The sequence below is a fragment of the Ictalurus punctatus genome, chromosome 3, assembly GCF_001660625.3.
Source record: "Ictalurus punctatus breed USDA103 chromosome 3, Coco_2.0, whole genome shotgun sequence".
Taxonomy (NCBI): Eukaryota; Metazoa; Chordata; class Actinopteri; order Siluriformes; family Ictaluridae; genus Ictalurus; species Ictalurus punctatus.
The window spans coordinates 17,712,976-17,737,680 of NC_030418.2; the positions used below are offsets into that span (position 1 = coordinate 17,712,976).

At 37.6% G+C, this 24,705-nt stretch overlaps 2 protein-coding genes and 1 long non-coding RNA gene across 4 annotated transcripts; 2 read left to right on the forward strand and 1 right to left on the reverse strand.

The window, feature by feature from the left end:
• Nucleotides 1–5,706: 5,706 nt before the first annotated feature.
• galm (galactose mutarotase) lies at nt 5,707–8,789 on the forward strand. Its single transcript, NM_001201078.1, is given in 7 exon segments — nt 5,707–5,941; nt 6,355–6,509; nt 6,655–6,861; nt 7,364–7,445; nt 7,857–8,007; nt 8,097–8,271; nt 8,419–8,789. Coding segments are annotated over 7 exon segments (1,062 nt in total). The 5' UTR covers nt 5,707–5,754; the 3' UTR covers nt 8,524–8,789.
• Nucleotides 8,385–24,563, reverse strand: dhx57 (DEAH (Asp-Glu-Ala-Asp/His) box polypeptide 57). Of its 2 annotated transcripts, XM_017463972.3 has the most exons (23): nt 24,302–24,563; nt 20,344–20,738; nt 20,006–20,206; nt 18,045–18,940; nt 16,231–16,415; nt 15,985–16,106; nt 15,704–15,899; nt 15,115–15,239; nt 14,887–15,020; nt 14,734–14,788; nt 13,859–14,073; nt 13,531–13,647; nt 13,308–13,404; nt 13,049–13,222; nt 12,725–12,925; nt 10,802–11,078; nt 10,624–10,719; nt 10,393–10,476; nt 10,153–10,290; nt 9,904–9,978; nt 9,682–9,816; nt 9,407–9,607; nt 8,385–9,275 (listed from the first exon to the last, which is right to left on the reverse strand). In XM_017463972.3, exons 2-23 carry the CDS (start codon nt 20,733–20,735, stop codon nt 9,132–9,134), a joined length of 4,260 nt encoding a protein of 1,419 aa, XP_017319461.1. In that variant the 5' UTR covers nt 20,736–20,738; nt 24,302–24,563; the 3' UTR covers nt 8,385–9,131. The 2 variants fall into 2 exon arrangements, 1 of the variants encoding a protein (XP_017319461.1); XR_008396306.1 differs by lacking the exon at nt 8,385–9,275 and having other exon boundaries at nt 9,492–9,816; nt 9,904–10,296; nt 10,399–10,476.
• LOC108263305 (uncharacterized) lies at nt 13,071–14,695 on the forward strand. Its single transcript, XR_001812134.3, has 2 exons — nt 13,071–13,205; nt 13,375–14,695. It is a non-coding gene; the product is annotated as an uncharacterized LOC108263305 (long non-coding RNA).
• Nucleotides 24,564–24,705: the final 142 nt, after the last annotated feature.

Below are 24,705 nucleotides of genomic sequence, written 5' to 3' on the forward strand. Positions count from 1 at the left end.
TGAAAGCCTCTCTTCAGTTGTTGGTAATTTACATGCAAGTAGACTAAGCATGTTGTGATCTACTGACTGTGCGACTCATTTAAGTGCAACTCATTTAAATCACCTAGGAAGCATTAACTATATAGACATTCTATACTTGCAGTAATGGGGGATATTTAGACTGTTTTGACTTTGATTTTGCACTTTCATCTATACATGATTCATACTTTAGGTTTTTCAAAACCTACACTGCACGCAAATGATTTTCAACGTCCAAAGGCATGCAAAGATACACAAATCTTTGGAATTCTCAGAAACAAAGGTCACGTTACTCAGTATTTTCAGGATGCTTTACAACGGAGCAGCCCATTCTCCAGGACAATAGAAAAATGCAGCCTACCTTGTCTGTACCCTTGACATGGAGACACCGTTATGGCCCAAGTCTAATCATAGCTATTGCAAGTTACATGACAAACATACCAAATAAATTAAGTCAACTGTCCTCAAACCACACATTCACAGAGTAGTTTAACCACCCCAGACACATATAATTTCAAATATGAACATCAGCTGAGAGCTGAAAAGATCAATTTAAGGCTTTGGTAAACAATAATAAACAGTATGTTAAACAGTAAACTCACTTGCAAGCTAAAATTCTACCTTAACCCTTTCCTTTTTATTCACACTCTAAATACAGTTCAAGTCTAGGAGCTTAATCTGGATCTGTCAAAGATATCCTTTACAAGATAGTGGTAGCTGTTTTATTCCAAGGGTTCATTTACCTTTAACTATAGATGGCTAACCAAGGTATTGGGACAAGCCACCTGAGCAGTACTGATTAACCTCTTCACAGATTTTAAAAGTCTCTGGAACTGTACTAGAGGGATGATCACCATTCTCTCAAAAGATATTCCCTCAATTGGTCTAACACACTGGTCCATAATCTCCCATAGGTGTTCAATTGTGTTGAGATCTAGTGACTGCAAATGCAACAGCATATGGCTAACATCATTTTCATACTTAACCATTATGTGAGCCCTCATGCCTTGTGGATGAGGGCATTGAGGGCATGAAGAGACCACTCCCATCAGGATAGAAATGTTTCATCATAGGATAAGGTGATCAATTAGAATAGCTTTGTATTGATTTGCAATGACCCTCCACTCTAAGTGGACACAAACCATTTGTACAGAAAAAATATTTTGTAACAAAGAAAGCGAAATGGTTGGCCATCCGTTCTATGAGTATGATCATCTTATCTACAGTTTACCTTCTGCTAGGGTTTTACAATATTGTGGTTGAAATGATGTGGGTGAAAAAATGGTTGAAATGATTCAGTTCAGTTCAGTTTTATTTGTACAGCAATTTTAACAATGTACATTTTAACAAAGCAGCTTTAGAGAAATATATAAATTCTGGCTATAAATTTTTTTTGTATTCCTAATGAGCAAGCCAGAGGTGACTGTGGCAAAGAAAAACTCCCTGAGATGACATGAGGAAGAAACCTTGAGAGGAACCAGACTCAAAAAGATTACCCATTCTCATCTGTGTGATAATGGATAGTGCAATCCAAAAGATAATAAATCATTTCTCTTTCTATAACTTTATATTATATAGTCAAAAAGTGCAGTTGTGTAAACAGGAACTTATGAGTATGAGCATCAGTAATTTTTGAATTCATAATAGTTATCATAATGTGATAACATCCACAGTATTCTCCTGGTGAGCTTTAGGCTGTCCATGTCAGTCATCCTCAGAAGCAGTGAGTGATATTCATGTGATGAGAACTTCAAAAACAAGTAGGACATCAAGATCAGGATCAGGAAGGAGAGCAGAAGGAGTCCCAGGTTACCTGAATTCACCATATACAAGATAGTAAAATACATACAATAATAAAAAAAGAGGCCACAGCATGTCAGCGCTGTTGTAATGAGGTGATGTCAGATAGTCAACATATAACCTTAAGCAATATCATATATTGTCCTGCAGGATGTGAATTTGGCATTTCTGATAAATGGGATCTTGTAGGAATGAGGGAAAGACATTGTGACCAGAACATTTATACTGGCCATAATAATAGTAAGCTTCTACGTATTAACTGAATGCTTTTGGTTGATTGCAATTCTGCAGGCTGTTACACAGTGAGACTGAAAATAGGTTATAAAACAGCTAAAAAAGGATCTTCAGAGACAGCAATCTGGGGCTCCTCTTGTGTGTGATGGATGCTAATGCTTTTTAGGCATATAAAAAGACATATGATATAAATGCTATTTATATTTATTTTATCCTTATTTTTTGAAAATAATATTGTTAATTATTTACACAACAATTTGAAAAGGTCATCAGTTAGTTAGTTAGTGACGAGATGTACTAAGTCCCATTGATTACTTTCAAGTAAACATTTATATTTAACAGCAGTTATCTACTTGATTTTATAATGCTATAATGATCACATGTGATGAACCTTGTACAGCACAGAAAATAAATAAAATTTCTCTCTCTCTCTCTCTCTCTCTCTCTCTCTCTCTCTCTCTCTCTCACACACACACTCCCTCCAGTCAGCTGGACCTTCTGTGGCAAGCTTAGGTCATTTGAGTCGTACATCCATTTTGTTGTGCCACATGCAAAACAGCTCACCTGTAAAAACTCACATACCCTGCAACCTTGGGAAGGCAGAGGGTAGATTTTCCTGTCGGCCATCCCGACCTATATATATATATATATATATATATATATATATATATATATATATATATATATATATATATATATATATATATATATATATATATATAATTTATATATATATATATATATATATATATATATATATATATATATATATATATATATATATATATATATAATTTATATATATATATATATATATATATATATATATATATATATAATATATATATAAAAATATATATATATATATATATAATATATATATAAAAATATATATATATATATATAATATATATATAAAAATATATATATATATATATATATATATATATATATATATATATATATATATATATTATATATATTTTATATATTATATATATTTTATATATATATATATATATATATATATATATATATATATATATATATATATATATATATATATATATATATATATATATGAGAGAGAGAGAGAGAGAGAGAGAGAGATAGACATAGATGTATTTATTATCAAATGTTTTCAATGCCAACAGAAAGGCAACTTAGCTGCTCTCCTGCTATCACACAACATTCATGACATTTTTTTTTATACAAATAAACCAATTAATTATATTTAGCTTTTTATAGCAAAATACCAAGTAAAAAATTTATTAAGTAATGGACATTAAATGACAAACGAGGAGCTATTCAGGTTAAATACTGGACAAAAGCTCTCTGGCTCATAATGCAGTACGCAGTACAATTAGGACATATAAAAGAAATAACTTTTAAGAAGCATTAGATATCGAAATTGGGCCATAATGTGTTTGCTAATCACTGCAAATTAATTTTTATATTATATATATATATATATATATATATATATATATATATATATATATATATTTTTAAAAAAAAATTGAAAACATCTTATCCAGGCATAACTGGTACCTAATTTTATAATCGTACGTCTCCTCCATGTCCTGGCACGTTTATGTAAATAAACATGCTATATATGATAAGCAAATTCCTTAGTGCAGGCCTACTGCTGCTGCTAGTATAGACCATACACTCTCAAAACAGATCAGGTTAACATGTAGTGTTTCAATTTAAATGTACATCCAGTTAAGGACAACTCATTTTACTTTTAACACAACCAGTGCATAACTATTATTTTTAACACAGAAATGTGTGATCAGATTTTTCAGAAAAATAACAAATACTTCTTTACCTTATTAATACTACACTCATCTAAACCTGTCGCACACTAATGTAATCATGAGCACAATGTAATGGCAGTCCACAATGCAATTAGATGTTCATTTAAAACATGATCTACCAGTCAGTTATGCAGTCTGAGACTGTTGTGCGTGAAAATCCTAGGAGATCAGCAGTTATAGAAAAACTCAAACCAGCCTGTCTGGCACCAATCATGCCATAGTCAAAATCACAGGGGTCACATGATGTGAACATTACCTGAAGCTGTTGGCTCATATCTGCATGATTTTATGGATTGCATTGCTGCCACACTATTGGCTGATTAGATAATTGCATGAATAATTAGATGTACAGGTGTTCCTAATAAAGTGCTTGTTGAGAGTATTTGTCTCTTTATTATTTCCAAAAACCACTAAGGGCTCAATGTGGCTTAGTGGTTAACATATTTGCCTCACACCTCTGAGTTTGGGGGTTTGCATGTTCTCTCTGTGCTTCGGGGTTTTCTCTGGGTACTCCAGTTTCCTCTCCCAGTCCAAAGACATGCATTGTAAGTTGTTTGGCATTCCCAAATTGTCCATAGTGTGTGCACAACTGTACCCTGTTTTCCCTGGGATAGGCTCAAGGCTCACCTGTGGCCCTGTGTAGGATAAGCTTTATGGAAAATGGATGGATGTTTCTTTAGAAATTAAGTCGGCTTCCGTTATCCACCTAAAAGAGTCGAATCAAAGAATTGACTAGTTTGCGAATAATCACTAGTTCAGGCACAAAGCGGTGTTGACGCAAGGGTGATAAATGAGACTCGTGATTTTTCCTTCAGTCATACTCAAGTCCCAGATCTAAAGCTGGACTAGTTAACTACAACAAATTTTTGAGTGGTTTTACTGCTAAACCTGCCAAATTTGATCTGATAAGTTTTGATTTGATAAGTTAGCACGTAAGAATTCATGTGTGTACCAGAGTGCACAGTTCTGTGCCTAACTCGAATACGCGAATGGATTTATCTGTATTGAGAGCTATTTGCCGCACAGGCAGAATAGAATATATGTCAGAATACGGGTAGGAATAAAACACCACATTAGGATTTTCCACACAGTGCAGTGTCGCGTTATGGTGACGTAATTTGGTCACGTGTTCAAAGGCTGACTAGTTCTATTGGCGAATATGTTTACCCTTTTCTGTATTTGTTCACTCACCGATAAGAGTCGACTCTTTCGGTTCCCCAGCCCTCATTGCCATTTCTCCCCTAATTAGCCAAAGTTGGTCTTTACCCATCAATGGTAATTGAAAATGTCAGTTATTATCAGAATCATATTTAGTATTGCATTTGTCATAAAATCTATGTAAATGCACGCAAAAGTATTTTACATGTATTAAATACATGCAAATAGCTACATATTTGCATTGATTGATTGTTAGGGCAGTCGTTCATCCATTTATATTTTTGTGGCACATGCTACCTCAGTCACACGGCGTCTCAAAAAGATATATCATGGGCATAGGTTTATCGAAACTGAACAGTTGAAGATTAGACTATGTGCAGAATGTGCAGGTGTTACTAATAAAGTGGATGGTGAGTGTATATCATTGTGATGTGCCAAACTGTATGCTTTTTTTAACCACAGTTGCACTGTATACGATACATTAGAGAATCGTGAATACAGAATGCTGATCAATTGTCAGTGAGAACATCAAAGGATATATTTGTCTTGTCCTCGTTGAGGGGGAGGGAAAACCCCCTCCAGACATGCAAATCAGCTCCAATTTTTCACAAGAGTCGATACAAGAGTCGGCACATCCCTAGCTCGTTCAGATTTTGAGCTCTGTTGTCGGCGAGCTACAACCGACTGACTTCAAAACAGTTTGTGTTTGCAGATTTATGCCGAGATGTCTGAGGTGAAGAAAGATGTCTTAGCTTTAGTATCTGGTCAGCGCTCTGTTGAAAAATGGACACTGCGATCCAAGAGTGTCAGTGTAGAAATCATCTCTCTAGGCTGTGTCATAGCCGCCATCAGAACACTTGACCGGAAAGGACAAAGTGCGGATATAGTGTTGGGCTTTGGTGACCTAGAAAGTAAGTTCACCACAGGTTTAACATTAGTAAATCAGTTTTGGTGTATCACTCGAAGGAATCTTTGTATATTTGTATATCACGTGATCTTCCAAATCCTCTGCACTCGTGACCACTTTCCTGATGACCAAACAAACAAACAAACAAAAACCCCAGTAGAAACCTTCACAGAATTTGTAATGGTTATAATGGGAATTGTATTGGTTTTAATGGAAACTGTAATGGTCCCTGTTGGTCTCCTCTTGACCTTTGAACCCTTGGTGGCATGTTGTGTCTAGTGGATACCATTTTATACACCTTTTTAGAGGCATAACTTACTTGATTATAATGTACATTAAGTTAAAACTTGCTCTAAACTTAGACTGCATAATGAAAGAATAAATGGTGGTAAGATTTTGAATCTTCTACATTTCCAGGTTATCTCACTAATTCTCGCTACTTTGGAGCTGTGGTAGGACGAGTAGCTAACCGTATTGCTAAGGGTCAGTTTGTAATTGAGGGAAAAGTGTATAACCTGGCTATCAATAATGGACCCAATTCCCTGCATGGTGGCATCAGGGGCTTTGATAAGGTAAGTAAACTGACCCAGGTTATATTTAAACTATGACACAATAAATAAACACATTCTTGTCTGAAACTGTGTGCTGGTCTTATTTAGAAACAATTTCTACCTGTTTAGTTTTGTTACATTTTGTCACTTGGACTGTAATGTTCAGGCTGTGTGGAGCTGTGAGCCTGTGCCTAATGGAGTGAGACTGAGCCACATGAGTCCAAATGGTGATGAGGGTTATCCTGGCAACCTAAAAGTTTCTGTGACCTACACACTGGAGGAAAACACATTAAGTGTACAGTACTGTGCCCAGACTGACCAAACTACACCAATCAACCTGACCAATCACTCTTATTTCAACCTGGCTGGACAGGTAAGACAAGACATTTGCTGTAATATTGACATGATGTAATTTAAACAAATTAATGAAATGCAGAAAATGTGCAATTCTTTCCATAAATAGGTGACAGTCACCCCATTTGTAATGTTTATTTCTGCACATTTGATTTGTAACGATTCACTGGGTAAGTTGTACCTTTTCTTGTTGCTGGGTGATGGATGGCCTTTATCTTTTTTAGATTTAATAAGTCTCTGTAACCAGGAAATGTGGATACAGTGCATCTTTAAAAAAAAAAAAAGATTTAAGGTACATAATTGGACCATATTAGAGTAAAGATTTAAAAGGTGCTATATACACTATATAAATATCTTGTTAAAAGATACATTCTAAAAAGGTACAAAAATAATGGTATCGCCCCAATGATGATAAATGGTACAGTTTAGTCCCCTTTTTTCTGAGGGTGCTTGCTAAAGTGCAGAATGACAGCTATTTTGAAGAACAGAACCAGCAATACTGCTTCTCTGTTTCATCTCAGGGTGCACCAGATATTTATGATCATGAAGTAAGCATCTCAGCAGAGGCATACCTGCCTGTAGATGACAACATGATCCCTACAGGTAGCTCATTATTTCCTGTCATTATCTTTAAACAAAATAATTTATGTTTCTGTGCCTTTTACAACAGTGTACTTTTACATTTTCAAGCAATGCAGAAACACAATGTTTGCTGAAGGTAGGAAGAAAACTGAACACATTCATAAGAAATCTATAAAAAATAATACGATACCCGTAGAGATGATTGAGTGCATTGTTTTAGAGTTTTGACTGTAACATGTCCTCTTTAGAATGATTGATCCTCATGGCTTAATTTATTAGCTTTATATTACTATTATATTCATTACATTGATACTGTTTGATTTATGGGTTTACATTGACCTTTTTGTCAGAATTTTACTTTGACAAGTAGTTAATTTTACAGCACATCTAGCCAGTGAGAGTACTGAATTCATTGTGCATCTCTTTTCACAGGAGAAATTAGACCTGTAGAAAATTCACTCTTTGACCTACGCAAATCTGTTCTTCTTGGGTCTCGACTCAAAGAACTTCCTGGCCCTGGGTTTGACCACAATTTCTGCCTTTGGCTTCCAGGACAACATAAACAAGAGATGAAGTGTGCAAGGTAAAACCACTCATCTTTTCTTCCATATGGTTCCTTGTTGATCTTTAACATGACTGGCATGACACAAACATCCCATGCTCCTGCTACAGAGTGGTTCATCCTGGGACAGGGCGTGTTCTGGAGCTGAGCACCACACAGCCTGGCGTTCAATTCTATACCTCCAACTTCCTGGATGGGACAGTTGGAGGGAAAGAAGGGACGTCATACCCAAAACACAGCGCTTTTTGTCTGGAGACACAAAACTGGCCAGATGCTGTTAATCAGGTAATGAAATGCAAGATGTTGTCCTAACTTATGACCTGCTGCTCCACTTCTATATGATGTGTCTTTATAGAATCATCTTAAGCTAGAAACAGCAAAAGAAATCAAAACTCAGATTAATGTTGCCATAATGTACTCTATTCCTATCAGCCCCAGTTTCCTGAAGCTCTGTTGAGACCGGGAGAGGAGTACACTCACACTACACGATTTACATTCTCAGTGGTTTCAGACATAAATATACACAAAACAGATTAGTACAGCGATCTTGCCAGTTGCAAGGTAAATGTGCGCTATAAAATTTGCAATTTGGTGAAATGAAGATAAGTTCACAGATCAGTTTCATATAAACATTTTTCAATCTGAAGAGAAATATTAAGATAAATTGCACTAACTTTTTTTTTTTTTGATCTTAGAATTTTTTTTAAAATGGTCATTTGCTCATTATCAGCGTCCAGCTAATATATCTATGCAGTCCTATATGAAAAAAAATGTCCAATTATCATAATAAATGACATTCAATACATACTGTCAGTTGAGTTTTTCATTCACTGTGTATCAGTGATTAAGAAAAGGCAGAGAATAAGAGAATGTCTAAAGAGCAACAGCAGTATCCATGCTAATTTTCAAGTAATGTTCCAAATGTCTATACCTTTGTAAGTCCTTTTTATGCACATGCATCCAATATGGACTCGAATCCAAATTACAGCTCATGTGTTAATCACATATGGGGTGAATCTGTATTTTCCAGTTCACTATAAAAAATAATGCTGTGTGATACAAAAGGCATACTTGGTGAATATGATGCTTAATTACTTTGCATGTGATGCAAATGGATGTGAGAAATATGTGTACGATCATGCGTGTTACTGGGTTGAGATAAGAGATACTATGGTGTGTATGATGCGGGAGCCTCGTGGGCAGGTGATCAAGTCCATGCTGGGGTTCTTGATTTTTTCCTCCAGGAGCTGGTCGAGCTCCCAACGCAGCTCCTTCACCAGCTCAGCAACCTATATGGACCAAAAAAAAAACCCAAACACTGATTCCCGATGATCAGTACCATTTTTTCCTTTATGTTTTGTCTACAGCTGAAGCGAATGTATCACACACACAGACACTAACTCTGATAATGAGCTCTTACTTCATGTGAGGCGGCAGTGAATCGAATCCAGCCATCATCCAGAGAGATGATGAACTCACCATGTTGTAGGTCCACATTGACCTGCCCCCCACCGAATAGCACCATTGGATACACACATACCATACTGCAATCTCGGATAAACACACGGCTGGTCTTCACTTTCTCGTGGTAAACCAGGTATGGACTGTCATAATGACGCACCTGTATAGAAGAAAAACAGCGAGTGAAGCCAGTCTGCTTAACATATGAAATCATCTGGAAGAGTGGCATATCACCATGAAGTTGATGGACGAAGGATGGATGTGAACTGCTCCATCGTTTTTAGTGAGGAAGCGGAGTTCCTCAGCTTTAGGTTGCATCTTCACAGTCCCTTTACTTGTCATCTTATACTTTCCTTGTGGAGCTCGCACCTACCAGACACACAAGCACATTTCACAGGAAAATGCACAAAGCATAATGCTGATCACTTGAGGGAAAAAAGTGTTAAGGACACTTACCTGGACAACATTGGGGTACAGGGCTGCACACAACATTGCCGACATCAGTTTTGTGTTATCAGAGTTTAGATTTGCCTTTTAGAGAGACAGACACGCAGCAAAAGTATGTTTATTAGCTTGGCTTTGTGTCAGTAGTGGCCAAATTCAGCATCATTCTAACATTTATACAGCACTTTCTATCCCAGGCACCAACTGCCCTTTCTTGCTTTCAAAAGAGACATATCTTATTAAGCATGCACAAAGTATTACCTCATAGCCTGTAGCCTCCAGCACACCATCTGTTCCTTTAGAGCTCATCCTCTCTATGTTTCTTACCTTCAGTCCATCCTTTACAAAACCAATATCAGAGAGGAGCTCTGCAAACTGCCTCTTCAGACATGCTATTTCCTATAAGTCAAATACATATGCAAATATCCTTAATTTCGAGAGCAATTCTGCTGAAAAAAAAATACATTTTAAATGAATTAACCAGCTGGTGGCTATACTTGCCTGTAGTCCCCGGATAGACAGGAAGTTCTCTCTGCAGTACCAATAGCCAGCCTGTGAACCATTCTGTGCTGCAGTACACCAACCCTATCACACACACAAACAATGATTACATAATCACTCGTGTATTTCAGGTGCAACAGATATTAAGCCATCACAATTTGCTGAATTATTTATAATATAATAAATATTATATAAATATAAAAAGCATTTTTTTGCAGGAATCACAACAACCTTGTATGCCTGTAGCACAGCAAGATGGTCACTGTTGGCAAGGGAAAAACTGAGTTTCCTTTCATTAGCCTCCTCTCTTTTATCCCATGGAGAGACCTGAGAAAGAGATACAGTAGAATGATGATGAAAGAGGAGGACTGCAGAACTGAAGTCAGAACATAAGCTAATACTTGCTTACGAATGGACTCTTAAAGGCCAGGCTAGCAGCGATGGTGAGGGCTGGGTCCAGGCAGCGGAAGATGGCACCCAGCAGCATCAACTTTCCAATGCGCACGTCCACGGGAAGGCAGGCGAGATGCCAACCAAGAGGAGTGAGACACTCAGCTTCAGTAAGTGCACCAAGAGCACAGAGTCTCTGCTTAGCTGCATCCAGACTGCCTTGTGCTGGAGGTTCTATGAGCCGAGAAAACACAGAGTGCAGGGGAGACTTGGAGAACACCTCCAACACTTTAATCCTAAAACAGAAGAGAACAGGGGCTATGTAATAAATATATATTTATATACATACACATATACATTCATTCATCTTCAGTAACTTCTATACACTCATTCAATATACACTCATCCACTTCAATAGGAACACCTTCTCATTTATGCAGTTATCCAATCAGCCAATCACTTGGCAGCAGCACAATGCATAAAATCATGCAGATACAGGTCAAGAGCTTCGGTTAATGTTCACATCCAACATCAGAATGGGGGAAAAAAGTGTGATATCTGTGACTTTAACCTTGGCATGTTTGTGGGTACCAGATGGACCTGGTCTTTTTCCAGACTTTAACTGTCCAGTTTCGGTGAGCTGGTGCTCATGATAGTCTCAGATTCCTGTTCTTGGCTGACAAGAGTGGAACTTGATGTTGTCTTCTGCTGTTGTAGCCCAACCACCTCAAAGTTCAATGTTTTGTGAATGCTGAGATACTTTTCTGCTCACCACGGTTGTAAAGAGTGATTATATGAGTTACTATAGACTTCCTGTCAATTCAGACCAGTCTGCTCATTCTCCTGTGATCTCTCTCATCAACAAAGTGTTTCAACCTGCAGACCCTCTGCTCACAGGACGTTTTTTGTTTTTCACACCATTCTGTGTAAACTCTAGAGACTGTTGTGTGTGAAATTCAGATCAGCATTTTCTGAAATACTCAAAACAGCCCATAAAACCAGCAAACCAGCATAGCCCATCTACCTAATGGCATGTTTTGGGTAAGTGGGAGGAAACAGGAGAACCTGGTGGAAACCCACCCTGATATAGAGAAAACATGCAAAATTCCACACAGACTGCAAACAAGATTGAATTATAAATGTAATGGTAATAAAAATTATAGTGTGGTATACAAAGTGACTTGTATAGACTTTTGGTGCTAAAAGGCTATTCAGATTTACAATGATTTTACTCATCCTTTCTACTCAGCTTTGCAGAAGTTGCCATGGTAAAGTATCTGTGAGGAGATTATTTAAGCACAGTTATGGAAGGAGTCTCCAGTGTTAGGGTGTTCTAAAATTCAGAGGTAAAGCAGTTCTATAAGAACAGTCAGCTGGTTTCTTGGTAACATGATAAGCTACATTTTTGTCTTATGCCTTTTTATTGTCTTATGCCTTATGTCTTTTTGTCTCATTTTTGTCTTAACTTCAAGTAAGAGAGAAAAAAAAGAAAGGCTGGTGAGGGAATGAAGTAAGTGATCAACTTGTTTTGCGGCCATTAAATGGATAAAATGTATGAAGTGTCATTCTTTAAAGCATAAATGATGTAATCAGTGGCAAGTTGTTGTGGTATAAAAGTAACAAAACATTTCAGGATGTGCTGATCTCGGAAAATAATTCAGGATGGTAACATTCAGGATCACACCTCATTATTTTCCTATAACAGCATGCCCTGTCGCGTTTTATTCCCTGTACATCTATGTATTATTGCATATTGTGTCTGATGCCTACTTGTTCCAGGATAATACAAGTATTCATTTTAAGGCTGTTTAGTATTCCTACCCATATGCCATTCACCTTCAATTTCAATATATTGTGTTAGTTGGTATATGGGTTAAGAAGACTAGTGGAACATTGCTGAAAACCCACAGGAGATTCTGAGAAACTTGAAGCGCCCACATACCTGAGGCAGAGCTGCTCCAGTGGCACTCTCTGGATTTCAGGCAGCTGCTGTTGGCTTAGGTGGTGAGTGAAGCGATGGCTGGTGAACAGATGGAAGCAGACTCCAGAGGCCACACGGCCGGCTCTGCCTCTCCTCTGCAAAGCGTTAGCACGAGACACCCAGACATCCTCCAAACTCTCCATACTGCGACTGGCATCATACCTGAACATACACAGACCATTTAAATAACAATGTATGCTTACAGTACAATACAATTCATGAATTGTCTTGCACAAGGTTGCTCAACTCCAGTCCTGGAGGGCCATGTACTGTAGCATTTCCAACCTCTTCTCTTTCATTCTGCCAGAGTCAATGACGTATACCACATCATCAATGGTTACTGACGTCTCTGCAATGTTGGTAGAGATGATGATTTTGGTCACACCCTCTGGTGGCCGTGTAAACACTGCTTGCTGCTCCTCGTTGGACAGAGAGGAGTGAAGTGGGTACACCACACACCTATAAACATTACACAAAATTTTTCAGACATCTTATCACAAAATGCTTAATTAATTGTTACAGTTATGTCTGTATGTATATATACTTCTTAGTTCTTCTGTTGTTAAACATCCTATTGGCTTGTAGCTGTTCATATAACTGCTTTATTTCAGCTAATCCAGGCAAGAAAACCAGAACAGCACCTACACAAACACAGAGGAAAACAAGCCAAAGAATGAAAGTTCATGCTATCTGCCTCCAAAACTCCCCCCATCAATGTGTCAGATCCTGGCATTTCTTATATCCACTACAATAGATGAAATGATTACCTGGAGGATAACTGTGGTCTCTATTTACAATCCACTCTAGTAGACTCTCCACAAGGTCCATGTTGATTTTATCCAGGTCCATCGCAGCCAGGGTTTTCACCACAGGTTTTGAGCAAGCTTATGAGTCAAGATGCATATACAGTACAAACTCATATAGAGTCAACTAGAAGAAGATATTTGTTTTTTGTATATAAATAAATGTTACTGTTCTAGCTCAATGACCTATACCACAGCACTACAACATGAGTGAAATATTCAGCTACTATCTGTGGTCACTACTTCAAAGTGAAACAGAAATGTTGAAACATGCACTTGTACATCTGCTTACTTGGATATCGGAGTGTGAGCTCCTGCACACTGAGTTGCTGGTCAGGGATGGATTCTTTGACTGCATCTTTCTTTACAAAGGATCTAAATGACCAGCCATCATCATCATCGTCCTCCATGTTCATCACAGAAGACTGTGCTTTCCCAGCCCTTTGATTGGGCGGGCCATTCTGCTTTGCCGAGCGCCGGTATGGGCTGCGATCCTCTATAACATACCTAACACACACATATCAGTATTACATGTTAAATGTTTGTGAAAATCCAGCTCATTGCCTACCAGTTTAATTTATTTAACTGTTTAGTAGACAATTATGAACTAACATCTGAATATGTGACTATACACTGGCTTGCATATGTATTAACGTCTAATTTTTTTTTAAATAAACCCAAAAGTTATGGAATTCCCTTTATCAGTAAACATAAAACACAGACTCAGAGCGTACTGTTTAGATTTTATATACAGTATGTTTCAACTTTATTTCTAGTATTTAAACAGTGTTTATGCCTAATCTCATAATTATACACTGAAAAAAAGTTAACTTAAAATTTCAAGGCAACTTGCTGCACAGCTTTTTTGAGTTAAAAATTGAGTTAAGTGAAGATAAGTTGAGTAAACTCAAAAAAAGCTGTGTAGCAAGTTGCCTTGAAATTTTAAGTTAAGTCAACTTTTTTTTTTTTTTTTTTTTTTTACAGTGTACCGTTCTGATGTTTATACGAATTGTTTTTTAATTTTTATTTGTTTTACTTTAGGTAACTTTTGAGATGATAACTGTGTTTTAATCAACTTTGTTGTTTGTCTTCGTCCTATGCAATCTACTGTATATAAAGTTGTATGAAAGGTTCAACAGAGGTAAAAATGTATTTGCTTTTATTTACCTGGTCATCGCAATTGCGTCTTCAAGGAAAAATTGTTCCACTGGGAAAGTACGTCCTGAAGGTGAATAGTGAAATGTTATTAGTATGAGCGAAATTAATTTCTGAACTGTACACCTAAAATCAGTATATGGATATACATAAAGGAGTTCTTGCCTGGTATGTGGATGGAGGGGCACTTGTGGAAATACTGGGAGAAGAGATCAGCATTGAGAGTAGCACTCATCAGGATGATCTTCAGGTCAGACCTTTGCAACATCAGATCCTTCAGAACCAGCAACAGAAAGTCACTGGGAGGCAGGAAGTGATGCAGATGTCACAAAGTGCTCATTATGGTGGTGTGTTTATGTGTACGTGTGCGACTATGCGCACAGTTTCGCTCACCTCTCCTCTGTGCGTTCATGAACCTCATCTACTATGATGTGTGTCACTCCACTGAGCTGAGCGTCACCTTCTAGCCTGCGCAACAAGACTCCAGTGGTGCAGAACAGCAGCCTAGTGCAGGAGGACTGGACACACATGCATATACAGAGGGTTGCCAGTTTCAGCAAAATTTCTATCCCCAAAACTGCACAAAACTCCCCAATACTAGCCTAAAATTTTGGGGTATTGGGAAAGGGAGACACAGTTTTCTTCTTTTTCTCAGTCTTTGCTTGGGAACCAATCTTTGTAATATATTTTACAACTGAAATGGTACTGTACATAGTAGATAGACTGACAGCACGATCACTATCCCGTTGTCTGCCACAGCCTATGTTTGCATAAACTGATAATATACTGTAATTCTCATTATTTGGTTTGCAGGTTCAGACAATTTTAAAATAGCCTAATCGTGTAAAATACGTGACCCTGACAACCCTGCATACACAGTTTGTATAGCTCTTATTTAATACCACATAGATATGACAGATTAAATGTATGCCAGAGATACAATTTATGTACTTTTGTGTATAAGTGTGAGAGAGATATTTACTCGGACAGTCTCCAAACGGATCTGGTATCCAGTGGAGTGGCCCAGAATCTCGGCCCGTTCCTGAGCAACCCTGGTTGCCACGGCGATTGCAGAGATACGGCGTGGCTGAGTGCATACGATGTTGGCTATGCTCTCCCCTCGTCCACTCAGAGAGTCATCCAGGATAAACTGAGGAATCTGAGTGGTCTTACCACACCTGAGATTAAGCACACACCTCACTGAAGGCCTTTCACCCACACTGACACAACCAATAACACAAGATGGCATATTTTCTATCATACCCAGTCATCCCACTGATCACCAGAACCTGATTCTTCTCCAGAGCATCTAGAATATTCCTTCTCTTATCCCACACAGGCAGTTTGACCCTCTGTTCCTGCATTGACACATAGCACCTGGAAGACTAGCAGAGACACAATATACAGGATGTATTTTCCTGGTTCCAGGCATACAGATATAAACTCTCTGTAGCGATCAAAGTTAGTGAGGTGGGTAAAAAATGACTGATCGCTAATAAAAGCTGTTACCGGTTTTCTCCTGAATTCTCTACAAAGCTTCTTGTTCTCTTGCAGCACCTCTTCAGCTCTTGCCTCACTTTTTTTCTCCATCCTCTTTCTAAAGTTCACATAGCTCTCATTCTCTATGGGAACACTTTCTTCAGCATCATCATCATCTTGCTCATCTTCGAAATCTTCAGTGTTGTGTTTGTCTCCTGTAGTAATACACACGACAGCTACCATATACATATAGTTAAGCCTACAAGCATTGCAGGTTGTAATGCCTACATTAAAAATAAGCCCGGACATTAAAGTAATAGATGTGTCCGAAGCAGAAAGCAACTGTTTTGATAAACTGCTGCTTCATGAGTCAGTGTCTTAGAAGGCACCATTTTAATAGCTATATAGATCCCTGTAAACGCATTGAGATGTGCTTCAGTAATACGTCATGTCGCAAAGATACAGATACATGCTCATGTCTACTAGCCACAAAAGCTCAGTTAGGCCAAATGGAATAAGTACAGGGTGTCCCAAAAGTCTCCATACATAGAGGAAATGAACACTTTTTAGCAAAATGTCTTCCAAACTTTCTCATACTTAGTTTATATTTATATATTTTTTCAGATAGCCTTTAAGAATCTGGGAAGCTGTCACAAGGTTGCGATGGACTTTAACAGGAAACATGGCAAGCACATCACACACGATACTGTTGCCAAACTGGGAGCTAAGGTTGGGAGAGATGACTCCATGTGTGTTTACAAAGAAATGGCAATCATGTACATTTTGCTAAAAAGTGTTCATTATCCCCATGTATGGAATCTTTTAGGACGTCATGTAATTTCATAGCACTATTCTGTGATTGCACCAGCTACCAATCATCAAAAATTCAATCTTAAGTAAAAAAAAAAAAAAAAAAAAAACCTAAATCAAATTTACAAAAACTGATCTCAACTCTACTGAACACTTTTGGGATGAACTGGAAAGCACACCCAGGCGTTCCCAATCTTCTGGCCATATAGTGTATGTATTATATAGGATAAATGTATGCTGCTTTCAAAAATCATCCAGACGGAGAGATCTGAGCAGGCAGAATTATATGCAAACTTCTGACTGGATAACTCTGTGTTCAATCATCAGCCTTATGCTTGTCATTATTATTATTATTATTATTATTATTATTATTATTATTATTACATACTTGTGTAAAGGTAATTATTTACAAATGTTTATGATAATTTTAGGGGATTGCAGTTAATTATCATGTCCACATTCAAAGTTTTTTTTTTTGTATATAAATATACAGTTTATTCTCAATTTCTTTCTTGATATAATCACATTTCTGCAAAATCACATTTTAATGCTTATTCTCAGTCACACGGTTTATTCTATGAACTATGATTAACCATATTTAGTCATGGAACAGAATAATATTTGCAAATGGTCCACTCTCAGTGTAACTCAGTGTATGCTTTAGATAACGAGATTTAGCACATTAGTATAGACTAGTACATTATTTATTCATAGTTTTGCTATAGTACATTTTTTATTATTATTCAGTAGCCTATTTGTGTATTTTACTAATAGGTTTTATAATGGTCTAGTTCTTTTGTGCTACAGTTTCCCTTTCTCTTAAAAGGCTAACAGAAATTAATATCCCTGTTTAATGTCCTTTTATGTGAATTATATTATTATATGTATTTTATGAATGTGGCATTAAGTCAACAGATCAGACAATTCAATTGGTAATTGCAACTACACAAATGAGAATTCTCAGGTAACATTTCATAATTTCATTATCTTTCAGACACACTGAATATGATCATCCTAAACAGCAGATTCCTTACCTTCTGTATGCATGACTGAGAGGTCAGTGTTCTGTGCTGCGTTAGTGATTTGCGAAGAAACTGTTGCACTGCTTGGCGTACTGTCGGCTGAGGTGCACTTAGTGCTACGAATTCTTGTTGCAGGAATAGTGGGTGGGGCCAGCACAGGGGGTGGAGCACTATATTTGTGATGTGAAGCTGAAAGGAGCTCTCTGATTGGTCCATCTTCCTCAAGACAGGAGATGAGGGTGTAGACCACAGGCTCACCCTCTTGTGCCGCTGAAAGTGATTGGCCAAAGAGATATTCTGTCACATTAAGGCGTCCTGCTCCAGAGATTGCCTCATTCGTGGTACTGAAGGCAGCTAATGATGGCTGAAAGGGGTAGCAGTTTCCCAGAGGAAAGCGGACCTCCAGCTGGTAAACAGGGGAATCAGTACTGCTAAAACCAGGCTGGCTCGGCCCACATGGGTCTCTGTGATGGCTCGACTCAGTTGGTCTTTGGTGTTTGAAATGACAGTGCTTCCCAAATTTACATCCTGATCCCTTTAAGTAGAATTTACACACCTGAGTGGATGAAGACCCTTTCACCTGTCCTTTCTTAGTCAACTCTGAGGTGAGGCTACGCACCTCAGTCCTCCACAGCGGATCCAGATGGATGGTCCAGACGCGGCCACTGATTCTCTCGCAGAAGCGCTCTCCATAAATGGCGGCTAAAGCAATAGCTTCCTCCTGGCGCAGGGCCATGCATTCTTCATATGATGGAGGGTCAGGTACCTGAAGGTCAAGAGCAGTCGAGCCAAAACGTTCAGTGAACATCTGAGAGAGAAGGAGCTCCAGTGTTGCTCCGACTTCCCCTTGCCCTCTGCTCTCTGCTGCTTCCAGCGCTCGCCTGCTACGCTCACGGTCAAAGCCATATCTAACACAAGCAAATGTAAAACCATATTTTAGCACCCTAGAAATGAATTCATCGGACAAAGTTAAACACTTGTATTGTACAAGATTCAGTTTCCATTGCTTCTACATAACTCAGATCAACCATATTAACTTAGTATAACATAACACATCAGAATGAAAAAAACAAAGAGATGGCTGCTCAGAAATTCTACCAGTCCGTACAAATGCTTGATTTTGCTGTGGCTTTTTTCAAAATTTGCTATGCAACTTGCAGAGATTTTTGTGTTTTTGGGCGGAAAATTGGTGAAATTGCAATTGCATGAAATTGTTTTGCACGGTCTTTGACAGTGATGTTTGTTGGTAAACGAGACCTTTTAGCTGTACTCATGTTCAACACACGTGAACCAAAGAGGGCCTTGTCTGAATGCACGTTGTGATGATGTCACATGATGCATCTTGGCCCAAATCTGCGGAAAATCTGCAGTAATTTTGAAAAACTGCAAGCTGATCCGAATATGGTGAAGTTTGCCTGATTTTGCATTCATTTCTGCAACCGCAAAATCCTGTAGGGACTGTTCTACTTAGAGATGTTCATCTGCTCGCATTTGGATGTCTTTCAGATATAAAACTCAGCTATGCTAATTATTTGATGCGGTCCGTCCTGGAAAATGATGTGGAATGTTTAATAAGTACACAATAGGAATTGAAACCCGACTTTGTACTAAGTACTTTAACTTTTGAAGCTGCTGCTGTTACCTGAGCTTGTTTATTTTGTTTCAGCAAATTTTAAGTTCCCAACAGGTAACTATGAGTTTAACAAACATGTAAATATTTTTTACATGTCAGAGTTGTGTAATTATTGTAATTCTATTACAGTATTAGTCTGTCCAGCATCTTAAACCAGCGATGAGAGAGTCCTTATCACAATAATACAGATTAAATAAGATTTTGGTGTTGAATTCACTTCTCATTAAATTACAAATCTTGGTTAACGGTTTATATATTGATCATGGCTAATGCAGTATCTTAAAATGTTAAAATACACAGATGAACTCTTTACAAATAAAGGCACAGTGGCAATGAGTACCTGCAGAGTGTGCCTAAGGCAAACAGGGAAATAACAGGTTCTGGTTTGGCTGATGTTTCTTCCTCATTATCTTCTTCATAGACACCTTCTTCTGTGCACACGATACCATCATCCTGCGTGATCCAGAACTGACCTTCCTCACGATGGTCCAGCTCATCATACTCCTCCTCCTCCTCTTCCTCTCCCTCATAGTCTGAGCCACTGAGTAAAAAAAATAAATAAATAAAACAACATCAATGAGCATCTGTGCAATGTGAATTCAAACAAGGGACTTGACCATTATGACCATTAAATTAGCTATTAACAGTTGACAGATACATGCCCATACAGCCACTAACCTGTTTGGAGTAGTATACTCCTGACTCTGAAGTTCTTTCAATAATTCCTTTACTTGTAGCCGATTTTCTGATGTCATATGTATCTTCTGTAGGGGCAGCTTGAAATGGTCAGATCTACCCTGATCCCGCTTTTCCTCGCTCTGCCTGGAGCCTTCTCTGGAGCTGCCTCTTCCCCTTCCTCTACTGTCCCCATGCCCTCTACTTGTAAAAGTGCCTCGTCCTCTGCCTTTAGAAGGAGGTTTGATGGAGCGACCTGGTCCAAGATCCAGGTTAAAATCATCATCGTCATCCAAGGCACTGAATGCTTTCCTTCCTCCTCCTCCTCTACCTCCACCACTCTTATTAAAGCGTCCTCCACCCCGGTTGGGTTTTGCTCTCCTTCTCCCACTCATCTCCTTAACAGCAAGTAAGACAGATTGACAGAGAGAGTATTTGAAAGACAGGACTTTTTCAGTAAATATAGTGTTAGGGAAATTATTCATTTTTACTTATTCATAGTTTTGTTGTTTTTATGTTCATCTGAGGATAACGCCTAAGAAGGCCATGTGATGTCACTGAGATCAGTACAGAATGTTTATCTGCTTACAGAGACAAAAATGTTCTTCTGTTCAAGGTTCGTCCGCACATCTTCTAAGATCCTGAAACAAAGCCTGTTTGAACTGCCTCAAACTGCTTCTTATGGGTACACAGAAGTGTGTCATGCTCTGTGTTTCATATATATATTTATAGTAGTGGTTCAGCACAAATGCTTTAGAGTGCTCTCATTATTCTATCCTGCTTTCTTCTATCCTGTATTAACTATCTTTCTGTAATAAACCTTTTTACTTTCAGAGGACTAGTCTGCGAGTGTTGTCGAATTTCCACTACAATTTGGCGTCTGCTGGCTGGGCTGCGCGAGTCTTTTCAGCTTTTCTGGACAACAAGCAAACCGGAGGACGCCCATGGAAAAGTTTCACTCTGAGGCCGTATTGACACGAAGGAGGTTTGCCCTTTATTATGCAGAGCGAAAGACCGATGCAGCCTTACCACTGACTGGTAGGAATCTTCAAGAATTTAGACTTTTAATTAGAATTTTATGAAGTCATTGTATATTGCTGTCTGTATGGAAGGGAGTCAATGATATAAGAAATGTGTGTATTACATTGAGAGAAGCATTACATGGAGCGATTTCTTATAAGAAGTTCCAGGAACTTTGACTCTGCGATGGCAGAGATATTGGTTTTTCTTTGTTCACAGCTTCAAAACTAAGATATTTACTGACAGGTGTGTATATGTATGTATGTATGTATGTATGTATGTATGTATATATAAATATATATATATAAAAAGAGAGAGAGAGAGAGAGAGAGAGAGAGAGAGAGAGAGAGAGAGAGAGAGAGAGAGAGAGAGATAATAACGGTAAAAATATTTGCTAACAGAAACAGTCCGGTTCGAGCAATAAAGTAAAGAGAGTACTTATTAAGAAGCAGAAGAGGCGCAGTATTTTTGAGGCGGCTTATTATCAAGTGGCATGCCCCATTGACTCATTCCATCATATCAGCGGTACATGATACATTTGGCAAATTTGACACAAGTAAATTTTACCGAGAAAAATTGAATGAAAAAAAAAGAAATTATTTAAAAAAAGAAGGGAAGAGAAAACTGTAAGTCCTACCAAATTGCTGTATGTGGACTCGCCCTCACAGGTAAACTCTTTTACATTCTTGAGGTTTGCTCTATTGAACCTGTAGGTTATATGATTAATTGAATGTCTAGAGATTTGGCACACATTTTGAACGTTTTCTGTCTGTGCATGAGAATGCCTTTTCACTTGATTTTCATAGCAGGTTAAATTGATTAAAACTTTGAAAGTTATAGAAGCTGTAAAAATAAAAATAAAATAAAATAAAATATGGGGAAAACATGTAGCAAAGCACATCCTGAGACACATGCTATGGTATGTACAGGGTGCTCATATGTTGATCCTAATATCACATTTATGTGAGTGAATTATGGGGAAGGATGTTTGAACCAATATGATGTATGGGTTAAAGAATGTGCTTTCCCAGAAAAAGGTAGTTGTAGTCTCAGATAATATCCATGACAATAGGGAATTGCTCTCCTTCATCTGCCCCATATCACATGATGTTCCTCAGGGTTCCATCTTGTTGTTTTCCCTTTATATGCTTCCCCGGTTTCTATTTTTCGGAACTATAATATCATTATAGTAAATAAAGTCATTATTTTAGGCCCAGTTAGTTCCTCTTTCCCTCAGTACATATAAATATGTCAAAAATATTCGAGTTATTTTTGACTCAAACTTACAGTTTGATAGACAAATTAGTGCTGTTGTTAGGGTTAGCTTCTTTCATTTAAGGTCTATTAAAAAATTAAAACTCTCTCTACAAAAGACCTAGAAACCTTGATTCATGCTCTTATTACGTCATGGTTGGACGATTGCAATTCTCTGTTGCCTTCCTCAACCTGCTTTATCTCACCTGCAGCTTGTGCAAAATGCAGCATGCAGCTTGCTCCACTGTACATTACTGACCTTCTTCACCCTTTACTCTCCTACCAGAACACTAAGATCCTGTAATCAACTTCTTCCCTCTGTGCCCTGTTGTCGTACCAAGAGAAAAGGGTGATCGAGCCTTTTCTGTGGTTGGTCCCAAACTCTGGAACAGTTTCCCCTTTCACATGAGGTCCACTCCGACTTTAGTTATTTTTTAACCCTTGGTGCGTCTTTATGGACATTTTTGTCTTTTTCATTAAAAAAAAAATAATAATAAAAAAATTCATTATGTCTGTGTTAACGCAAACAGCATAAATTTTGCAAAAGGTGTGTATTTATATTGGAATTTTAATATTTCACCATCATTTGCTTTCATAAATCTATTTTAAACTAGGTACACAAAATAATTAGGACCTTAAGGACAAATATGTCCCCAGTGAAACCCATTCAAACTTCAATGTTTAATCCCAGTGACGTTTAAGCATAAAATCATACATTCTGTGTTAATACCGTTTTATTTTGTTGACAAGGTTTCAAAACATTTCTTTTTTTTTTTTGAATTTTCTGAAATGTGTACTATTTTCTCAGTTTTAGCCTGTGGGGAAAATACATGCTATTCCTTTTTTTCTGATTCTGTTGTATTATAGAGCACTGCAGACCAACTGAATAAATGATGCAGCTATAATTGTGTGGGTGTGTGTGTATGGATATCGGAGTTGTGGTTTGTGTTTGTTTATGTATGTACTGAAAATTGTGTGTGTGTGTGTGTGTGTGTGTGTGTGTAAGAAAGAAATTATATTGTACTGGAAGTCACAAATCTCACCGAGTCAATGCATACGAGTCAAGAAGGTTACTGAGCTTTGAAGATGTTTGCATTATGTAAACAACCCGGAATTTAAAGGGTTTAAATTCTGAAAATGAATGAATGTTTAGTATTTATGATCAGAACTGATCCTGGTAAAAAAAATCAAAGTCAGTGAAAGTGGAAAAAAAACCCAATTAATATATATAATATTTCTTTGACAGTTTTTTGACATGGACATTTTTGTCCTCTATGGACCTGTGTGTAACTTTTATAATTGACAAGGGTTAAATATTCTCTTAAAACTTATTTTTATTCTTTGTCTTATGATGTTATTTAATGTGATGTTATTTGATGTTTTGTACAGCACTTTGGATTAACTACTGTTGTCTTTCAACCTGCTTTATAATGATAATAAACTGATCAGTTGGAACGACTGTGAGAGGAAATAAAATACACTTTGAATGTAGCTGAGAACCCCAGCATGCGATGCAGAGCCATAATAAAACATCTCACTGGCATGACCACAAAAATACATTTTACAGAGATTACCGACAAAACAATTATCAACTACCAATCAATACTGAGATTCTTTTTACTAGATCGAGATTTTAATAACATCAACTATTTATAAAATACCAGAGGAAATATGAATAGATACTTACAAATCATATCGAGCAATAAACAGATCAGCGGTTGCAATGACTGGAAGACAAGTTTCGGCACCGACTTGATATTGCTTCCGGTTCACACACGTAAAACCGAAATTCAAAATAAGAGTCATTTTGTATCAAAATTTGGCTTTTCATTCCTTATGTAATTGGTTGTTGCTGAATTATCTTTCCCCTCCCACAATTTTATAATACGCGTTTCAGTCAGAGGATTTGGTTATTTAAATCATTCTAACTATCCTGACACTGCTACATCAGACCGAATAAAGTCCACCTCCGCTTCAAAGTCCTTTCTAAAAGCACGACACTCAACTGTGTGGAAATTATTTGACATACACTTTATACCACTTCAGATAGTTGCGTATAACGCATTTACTCTAGAGACAGCCTACACTCTG